The 10,309-nt window shown below is 39.5% G+C and overlaps 1 protein-coding gene across 3 annotated transcripts; it reads right to left on the bottom strand.

The window, feature by feature from the left end:
• Positions 1–227: 227 nt before the first annotated feature.
• Positions 228–8,852, bottom strand: LOC311357459 (uncharacterized protein). Of its 3 annotated transcripts, none has more exons than XM_084477420.1 (9): positions 8,696–8,852; positions 8,460–8,546; positions 8,079–8,152; positions 5,814–5,937; positions 3,665–3,864; positions 2,283–2,561; positions 2,015–2,185; positions 1,526–1,810; positions 228–1,309 (listed from the first exon to the last, which is right to left on the bottom strand). In XM_084477420.1, exons 1-8 carry the CDS (start codon positions 8,755–8,757, stop codon positions 1,527–1,529), a joined length of 1,281 nt encoding a protein of 426 aa, XP_084333546.1. In that variant the 5' UTR covers positions 8,758–8,852; the 3' UTR covers positions 228–1,309; position 1,526. The 3 variants fall into 3 exon arrangements, with proteins under 3 accessions (XP_084333546.1, XP_084333544.1, XP_084333545.1); XM_084477418.1 differs by having other exon boundaries at positions 1,535–1,810; XM_084477419.1 differs by having other exon boundaries at positions 1,535–1,810; positions 8,460–8,543.
• Positions 8,853–10,309: the final 1,457 nt, after the last annotated feature.

Below are 10,309 nucleotides of genomic sequence, written 5' to 3'. Positions count from 1 at the left end.
TATTAATTATATATACATATAAAAAAAGTTAAGAATATCTTAAATAAAAGTGCTTGATCTATGAGAATACATATCTAACACTATAATGTGTATGGCGTGCCTTTAATGAGGACAGACATGTCTGTCTTGATTAGGGGCTGTGCCCCAGTCAGGGCTAACATTACACTGGATGTGACAACCAATGTGTTGGACTCAGAGGGGCATCTTAACTGACAATGCAGGCAAAACAATCCTGAGACCACTTTATTTCTTTACAGAATATACAACCAAGGTTGAATCCATCAACCAGATAAACAAAAACACTTCTGCTCTTACAATGATAAAAAAAATAACTCAAAAGATTGTTCTTTATGCAAATGAATATAATCAAGGGAATTTAACATACTTAGAACATTCACGTTAGGGCTGATGAAGGAAAACATTAAAGAACGGTTAGTGAATAAACAACGAACAAACGAAAATAAGATTCCTTCTGTATTATTTTCACGTGGGAGTGAAACATCTCCTTTGCTGGTGTGTGAACAAGGCAAATGGGAGACAGAAGGAAGTGGTTTTAGGAAGCATTGGCAGCAATGCTACCAATGCTGTTCATGTTGCAGAGCTGTTCATGGAAGCATGAACAGCTGTGCTACTAATAAGTGACCCGGTTGTTTGGGGGAGCTCCTCATGAGTGACAGATGCATGCTCACGCTCAGCGCAAATAAAAAAACAAAAACAAAATGGGCACATCAATTATGTACCAGTAAAACTAAAAGTTAAATTGAAATAACTGAGACACTGTTAAATTCATAAATTAAATGCTTCCCTCTTTTAAGGATGCCCATCCCTCACCCATGGTGGTGGGAATATGCTTAATGCTTAGTGATGCTTAGTGATTGTGACTAAGTGCCTAATAACTTTTGATAATACCTAGGGTCACCTTACCTTCTGGCTTTCATCTCTGTGAAAATGTCAAAGTAAAAGGGAATTCTATATACAATATATCAGCCTACTGAGAACCTTTGGATGTGAACCCACCCAACACCATCATAACCTTGGTTTTGTGTCCTTCAACATAACAGTTTGCAAGCAAGATGATGAACATTTGATTACATCAAACAAGTTCAACTTTAAATACAACCATGTCCATTTGCATTAATTTCACTGGTCTTCTGGCAACTAGGAATGGATAGTTCATTCCACTAGAGGACAGTATTTAGTTCTACAGAAATTTGAAATTATGAAGATGAAACACTATTCTTGGAGGGCATGTGTGCGTGTGCATGCCTATTTCAGCGCCTGGGGCCACTGGATCTTATATTGGGTCCACCTGAGCAAAACACAGAAAAAAAGGGGGGAAAATAAGACAGGTTAGATAAAAAGGTAAGAATTGTGTCTTGTATTCTCACTGTTAATGTCTGAAAAGTAAGTATAAATTAATAATGTGCGCTAATTATATATGTAATATATTTAAGTTTACAAGTATCTTTGGAACATAGCAGATAAGACTCAATTATCTCATAAAAAAATGTATGAGTATTTTTACATCAATAACCTGGTACAGGCATAAGCGGGGTGTGGGGGCGAAGGCTCTTCAGTGAGGGAGGGCCCCCTCTGGCCCCATGAGGACTGCCACGGGGGCCCTGGTAGTATTGTGGAACATGGTTGTGTGGGGGCCCATGGGGGCGAGGGCCGTTATAGGGAGTGTGTAAAGACGGTGGGCCGCGAGGAGGTGCGGGGCCAAGATGAGCCCCATGGGGGGGGCCGTGGGGCGGGCCCGGGGCCCGATGCAGTGATAACAGGGGAGGAGGCTTGGTTTTGGGATAGGAGCCTGAGGAGAGAGAGAGAGAAACTGTTAAAGTCACGTCAATCAAACTGTTAAAGTCACGTCAATTTTCACGTCTATGAAAGCGTACTGCAGTCATGCATTACAATACTGTATTTTTCGATTATTATTATTAATAAATAATACCTAGTCACCGATGTAACTGGTAAGGAATTATGAATAGAGCATGTGTATAAAGCACAGTCCGACCTGACGGAGACAACAGCGGTCCGGGCTGCGGCTCCCCAGCAGGACCAGCCAGGGGCCCCCCAGGCCCCCCGGGCAGGGTTAAAGGGGCGCTGGGCGGAGTAGGGAGCAGGGGAGGAGGTTTCCCCAGGCCGGGAGGTAACATGTTGCCCCTCTTCCCATCTGTGGTGGAAGCTGAGCAGGGAACAAGAACAGTTTAAGAAAAAGAAAGAAACGTGTGCGTGCGCACGTGTGTGTGAGCGTGTGAGCAGGGGGGTGCAGTCGGTCCCACCTTGCATATGGTCCTGGCGAGAGCGCAGGTACTGGGAGACAGTGGCCAGCTCCTCGGGGTACAGGTGCACACCCTCCGCCAGCAGCATCAGGAGCTGGCGGGTGTCAGACGGCACGGCGTGCCGCTCCACCTTCTGCCGGTCCAGGAAGTCGCTGAGCAGCTGGGAGGCCCGCGCGGCCATGTCCGCCGGCTCCTTTGGGGGCCGCTCTTTGACGAGGCCCCGGTTGTACTCGGCGGCCACAAAGTCCATGGCTTGGTCCTTGGGCATGTTGCGGTGGACTACAAGTGACGGAGGATCAGCAGGGTTACTTTGGACAGCTTTCGGGGATTCAAGGAGAGGTTGATTACACTTAGAAAATGGTATTTAATGGAAAGAAAATTGTGATAGTTTGTGATTATGCTTATTTTATTGCATTTATTATTAGGAAAAGGAATATAATTAACTGCTATCGTTTCCGTAATATGTTACAAAGTATATATGTGGGTGTAAGTTTTATTGTAGTTATGAGCTTCTTTGAAAGAATGATGTGCTGTGAACAATTATTTGTGCTTTTGTGGCATTTTAGTGTGCAGTATTATCTTATTAGCTTAAGTTATTATTAAACAGGGTTTGTGGCCTTTTAGTTGATAGGCCTTACATATAAAAGTTAAAAAGTCCCGCCCGATTTCTGCAGTTTTACGAGCCAATAGTAAAGAAGTACTATGGAATTTAGCTAGGATGTGTTTTTTTATATACCCATTATCATAACTGTTTAGTTTAGTTTTTAATAGTACATGTGGAAATCTTTACATGGTCTGCTAAATCAAATTGTGTGAGATCTCTCCATTCATGTCAATGCTGTAAAATTACAATGAAAATTAAGAGTCCTCCTCAACGTTATTTTGTCTTTCACTATTTAGTTTGGTCGATCACCACGAAATGAAACAAATTCACAATGACAATATGAACTACTCCTCTCGTAGTGTTTTAAGAAGCATTAAAGTGTTTTCAAAACTGGTGTATGTGATTGTTTTTTCCGGAACTACATTTGATTAAATGGGGTGTGTGTGAACAAAACTTTTGCAGTTTAATTTGAAGGAAATGGAAGGTTAGAGATTTACCAATATTTTTTGACTTACATGTGAGATTTTTTGCACAGGTATACAAGGAAACATAGGGTTGATCGTCATTGTTGATGTCAAAGATAAGATTCATATTCAAGTGGATGTGATGAAGATCAGTTTTTGAAGACATTGTCTTAAATGCATTTCTTGCTAAATTCATCAAGGGGCCTAACTTTTGGCACGATGATGCAAGTATAGAGTCCTTACCACGGCCATTTTATTTGTTTTGTAGGGGGTGAGGGAGAGGGGTTGGTGGCGGTGGGGAGTTAGGGACTTACTTTTGAGGGACTCTGAGAATATGATTACAGTGCAGGAGGAGAGAGCTACGTTTGTGTGCTCCACCAGAATACATAACGGGGAGCCGTCTGCCCGGATGTCCTGCAGAGCCCGGGTCAGGCCCGACTCCGCCTGAAGGTAGAGCATTTCCACTGACAGGCCACGCTCCTGCAAACACTCGCCTAGTGACTTTGGGTAATCCCTTTGGGAGGAAGAAAAACACTTTGTTAACTTACTCTGCATGTATATAGCTGGTGAGTGAACCACCACGGGTGATGGCCCGGGTCAGTGCAATACGACTAAGCACGGGCGGAGGGATTGGGGAAAATCTCAAGACAAGTTAAAACCGTGGACTGACGATTTGGAATTAATTAACGAGTCGTGAAGCCACAGTTCATACGTGATACGTTTTAGGGCAAAATAAATTTACATTTTGCATTGAAAGCAACAGCAGGATGTGCTGGACCCAGAGGTTTGAAATGAATATAAATCCATATTTTGCTGTAAATGAATAGCAAGTAATATTTGTCACGTATTTACATGATGCATACATATCCAAATTTGAACACAGAGCATCATGGTTACATAAAAATGGCAATTTATTCTGTCTAGGAATCAATGCTTTCAAAGTGGATTATATATGTAATTTCTAAGTTTAGAATAACCTTATAAAAAAAGTCAAATTAATATATTTCTTGATAGGGCTCATGTGGCAACAGGACCACATGAATAATAACGTTTGTAATGCGTGTCAACATCCTTATTTATTTTGTATGAAATGGTACAATGATGTTTGAGACAGTAGTCCTGGAATGAGAAAGATAACAATCAGTCTCTTTTCTGCCAGTTAAACTTTTTTTCAAATCAAGGTTATCAATTTTATAAATCACGCATACAAAGGTTGTTTAGTAAAATGAGAGGATTATGTGTGCAGCACTGATTTAGCTCAGCAATAACTGGAGGTAAATGTTAGAATAGGTTGCGTGTCCACAATGTATTTGCATATTTTCTGCAGCAATATTTGTACTTCTGGTCTGCCCAGTTTCATATTATGATATTCACAACGAGTTCCTTTATGAATGAATTTTTTTTGTGCAATTTTGTGTGATATTCTCATCAACGTCAGTATTTGTATAAGAATACATTGACTGTTGCAATAGTTTAATATTGATGTATAGGTAATATTTTTTTATTATTAATACATTTATTTAACAGGTAGTTCACTTGAGGTTGCACAAAAACCTTCCTCATTCATTATTTGGGTATTTATGTAGTGGTTCACTTTTGTCATTTGATGCTTGGGTGCATCTGCTGGTGAAATGAATTACCCTGAAAAAGGGTAATCTAAGGCATATTATAGGATATCACACTGAAGTGATTGACAGTGGGAATCTATGAGCACAATGGGATACTGCTGGCCTTTTGCAATCAACTCATTTTGCTTAATACTCTTTGTTGTGACAGATATTCAGTCACAATATCTGTCACAACAATTGATTTGATTTGGCGGAAAAGTTGGCGGAAAAGTTACATGGTAAAATATTTATTGTGCATGTTTATTTATTAATCTGTGTTTAGGGTTAGGTCAGGTAAGTCTTATGAAATTTCGTCCTCTGACTAACTTATGCCTATTTCAGGGTCGGGCAGTCAAGGTCAGGTTTTGCAGAAGTTGTCCAAATAGACACAGTTTGGGATATTTCAGAGAACGCTGCATAATGCATCCCTTTGTTTTCTGGTAGGTACGTGGGTGATGTATAGGCAGAACATGTGACTTGTAGCCGCATACACGAAGGACTCTGTCCAGACCAGGGTTTTGATGGTTGTCTACATCTCATTCCATCATCCGTTCCCAAGGGAAAACTTCCTTGCATCCCAATCTGACAACCTTTTGCAAATTGCGATTTAAAGAGAGATTCAAAACTCTTGGGTCAAAAAGGACCAATGTGCTAAATTATTTGTTTTAATTAGCAAAGCATCCAAATATTTTATAGTTTTATCACATATATATTATATATTTTAGCCGGAAGTAGCGTTTGTTTAAGTCTCTACTTGTACTTTCTATGATAAATGACAATCCAAAAGGAAGGCTCCTACAGGCGGGGGCACCTATATCCACAATGTTTTGTTAGAACTTGGTAGCTCACAACTCACATGCACTGATTGGTGATGGAGAGCACCACACAATCTGCCGGCTCCTTCTCATCCTGGACCTGCCTGTAGAACCTCTGGTATAAGGCCTTGCGTCTGTCTGTGGGGCTGTATCCCTCAGTCTTGGCTGAAGGTGGGGAGAAGGAGAGAAAGTAGTTGACAAATGTTCAGGTTTCGAGGACAAAGGATTTTATTGACAATGGCACAATGAGAAAATAGTAGAAGCCTGCTAGCCGCTAAATAATAAAAACAAGAAGCAAGTAAAGATAGAAGTTTTCAGAAATGTACAGCGGGACAATTTACCATGTCTCTATTAGGGATGGGTCAGAATATTCGATTATTCGTTCCCGAGGGTCAAAGCCGATTTTTTACATTTGGACCGTTAACATTTTTTCCCATTCAAATAAACAAGAATTAACGGACAGAACTAATGTTGGTTCTGTAGAACTATTCGTTTTTTTTATTATTATTAATCATGTACAAAAAAACAATATACACAAGCATAAATATTAATATATGCAACACAAACACTGATCACTGTTAAAGTTTTTTTGCGTTTAAGATATTGAGTGATTTATTGCCGATGATTCATGGTTGCCTTTGTGAATGTGGGCACACATCGAATAATCGATTATTCGTTCATACCACCCACTGATTATTCGACCATGAAAAATTTGAGTTATTCACATCCCTAGTCTCTATCTTGCCATCCATGCAAATCAACAGCAGGGGTCTGTGACTTGAAGTACTTAGACCATATATTGTATAAAATGAACGACTGCTGACTGTACACTCAAAAACATACAATAATTGCCAGTAGTAGAATATAATAAAACTTCTGAATTAGGGATGTAAACGGTTAATCGACTATCGGTTAATTGTCGAAAATAATTTAATCGATTAAATTAAATTAATTGTAGGTTAACGCGGGATAACCACGTTAACCTACGGGATAGGTTAACGCGGTTATCCCGCGTTACGAGACACCCGCGGGTTTCTCGCGGGCGGCGAGAGACCCGGCACATAAACATGAGGCGATCAAAACGGAGTGGAGTATGGGAGCATTTCAAACTTAATGATGACAAAGACGCTCAATGTAAACTTTGCGGTACTACGTTTAAGTTCAGCAGCTCTACGAGTTCGCTAAGATACCACCTTCAAAACCTGCATGCAGCCGTGTTGCAGGGAGGAAGTCCATCGCCTTCACAACCGACTATCGCCGCGGTGATGGGAAGGCGAGTATGCGACGACAGGAAAGCTGAGGGCATTAGGCCTACTCAGACGATTTGCGGCATCATGATCGAAAAAGATATGATGCCAATTAGCACCACTGACGGCGAGGGATTTCGGGAGTTAATACACTTCATGGAGCCAGGTTATAATATCCCTTCTCGAGCGACCGTAACTACCCGCCTGGAAGCACGCTACAAAAACTAAAATCTGAACATGTATTCTCAGCAGCTGGCCTCACTGTAAACAGGCTGCGCACACGACTTACTCTAGACAATGTTAATATGCTTATTTTCCTGAACAAAAATACAGGGGTCTAGGTCAGGAGTCTATTGAAAACACATTGAGACAGGAATGTTTTTGTTTCAGGAGAGGTAGCCTATATCTTAATTTAATTGTTTAATAGAGGCCCTCTAATTTTACTGTCACCTTCCTCAGGGATTTAAGCTGTGTTCAGTACTACATGTTATGTTAAGTTTCCAGGGCTAGTGATCTTACTGTTACCTTTCTCAGAACAAGGGGGATTCTTAAGTGCTGCTGCTAATGTTTCAAGTTTTTTTTATACTTTACCAGATAATTATATGTAGGCTTAATGTTGTGTAGGCTAAGCCCATATTGTATAGATTTAAAATGTTATGTTGCTTAATGTTTCACATGCAACAGGTGAGCCAGTGCACAATTATTTTTTATGTATTTAAATTTTCTGTGCAGAATTTTGGTTAAATGCCATTATCTGTACCGTATTCCAACAGGTACAATAAAACATTAATTGAGGAATATAACGTGCATTTTTTATTCAGTATATAAGCAACATTTTGCTTTACGTTAAAGACACCATGAGAAATGTATGTTCTCAGGAAAAAAGCCGCTTATCAGTTAATCGTTAATCGATCGATAAGGTCAATCAACTAACGATTAATGAATTAATCGATAATTTGCATCCCTATTCTGAATGCTTTGTTGGAGAGCTCAGCTGGAACAACCAGAACCAATACATTTCCATACACAATTTAAATGTCCTATTAAGTGAGTACTCACCATTTGGTGGTCGCTGATATCCTTCAAACTGCATGTTGCTACTGTACTTGTGCTGCTGTTCTAGTTCTTCATAACTACAAAGGGGAGAAATGGTGGCACCAGATAACATCAAGAAGCATGCACTAATCTCATATTCGGTCACCAACACATTCGCTGCGAAAGTAACTCATTTAACGTGCCAAAACGCAAGGTGTGTATTAGGTATGCATACCTATATAGAGTATATGAGAAGTTTAAAGACTTCGATTTGATGACTGAAACGGTCAATTATCTCTAATGTTATGCGTGTCACGCAATAACAGGTACAAATATAAATTGCTCATTCATGCGTAAGAATAGTTTAGTAATATTTGTCGAATAAAACATTTTATTTACTCCCACCTTTTAAGTATATCCTTATGCTCCTCTGTTCGGTCCTCCCGTGTCGGGTAAGGCGCTGGTCTTCGAAACGATCGGTGTGTTTGACTACTGGAAAAACAAAGGACAATCATTTGTATTATCTTGTGACCTAGCTGTTTGCGCGTATCACATTATCAGAGTATTTAATTTCCCATTGTTTTGCAGAGCGTCTAGCTATCGTATTTAGCATGGTATCTCGTAATGCTAAATACACTAACCTTCCATTTGGTGTAGATTGTGGTCGCCTGCCAGTGCCAGAAGATTTCGCCCACGAAGACATTTTATCTCCAAATAACACCGCGGAATATACAGTTATCTTCTAATTTAACATGTAGTCGTTCTTTCTTGACACAGCGAAATAAGTGTTATGCACCGTTCCTGTGAACGAGGTTAGTGATGCGATTGGCTACTTTAACAAGGTCCGCTGGTATTGGTTGCAATCCTTTCGTTCCTATTTATACCCGCCCCCATACAAAATTCCTCTGATTTTGATACTCATAAGCAACGGCAACATATTAAACTTGTAAAAGTAAAGTGTCCATAATACCATACCAGCATTTGTGGACGCACATGTAGAAATCAAATATTCATTAATTTGTTAATATCCTCTCTTAGGATGACGTCTGTGTGTGTTTTAAGAACATTGCTATGTGTTATGCTATGCTTATGGATGACACAAGGCTAATTCATTAGGCCTACACCTTTTCTCCTTTGAAATACAATTTTAATGTCAGCTTTGATTATATATATATATATATATATATATATATATATATATATATATATATATATATATATATATATATAATCACTATTATATTTCTGTTATTCTGTAGGCTATTCTTATAACCATGTTTAAGAGGCCTGACTCCTTAAAGAACTGTCTTTGTCTTCACTGTATGGTTATTTTATAATTGCAAGTAACTTCTTAATTAAAAAGGACCAATGTGCTCAATTATTTGTTTTAATTAGCAAAGCATCCAAATATTTTATAGTTTGAGTTTTATCACATATAGATTATATATTTTAGCCGGAAGTAGCGTTTGTTTAAGTCTCTACTTGTACTTTCTATGATAAATGACAATCCAAAAGGAAGGCTCCTACAGGCGGAGGCCAACCTATATCCATGTTTTGTTAGAACATGGTAGCTCACAACTCACATGCACTGATTGGTGATGGAGAGCACCACACAATCTGCCGGCTCCTTCTCATCCTGGACCTGCCTGTAGAACCTCTGGTATAAGGCCTTGCGTCTGTCTGTGGGGCTGTATCCCTCAGTCTTGGCTGAAGGTGGGGAGAAGGAGAGAAAGTAGTTGACAAATGTTCAGGTTTCGAGGACAAAGGATTTTATTGACAATGGCACAATGAGAAAATAGTAGAAGCCTGCTAGCCGCTAAATAATAATAATAAAAAAAAGTAATAAAAAGTAAAGATAGAAGTTTTCAGAAATGTACAGCGGGACAATTTACCATGTCTCTATCTTGCCATGCAAGATATGCAGGGGTCTGTGACTTGTAGTACTTTATTGACTATATTGTATAAAATGAACGACTGCTGACTACACTCAAAAGCATACAATAATTGCCATTAGTAGAATATAATACAATTCCTGAATGCTTTGTTGGAGAGCTCAGCTTGAACAACCAATACTTGCCAGAACCAATACATTTCCATACACAATTTAAATGGCCTATTAAGTGAGTACTCACCATTTGGTGGTCGCTGATATCCTTCAAACTGCATGTTGCTACTGTAGGCCTACTTGTGCTGCTGTTCTAGTTCTTCATAACTAAAAATGGGAAAAATGGCACCACATAACATCAAGAAGCATG

Source organism: Micromesistius poutassou (assembly GCF_964030765.1).
Source record: "Micromesistius poutassou genome assembly, chromosome: 13".
Taxonomy (NCBI): Eukaryota; Metazoa; Chordata; class Actinopteri; order Gadiformes; family Gadidae; genus Micromesistius; species Micromesistius poutassou.
The sequence above is the reverse complement of the archived record's forward strand: the minus strand, read 5'-3'. Positions and strand labels throughout refer to the sequence as shown.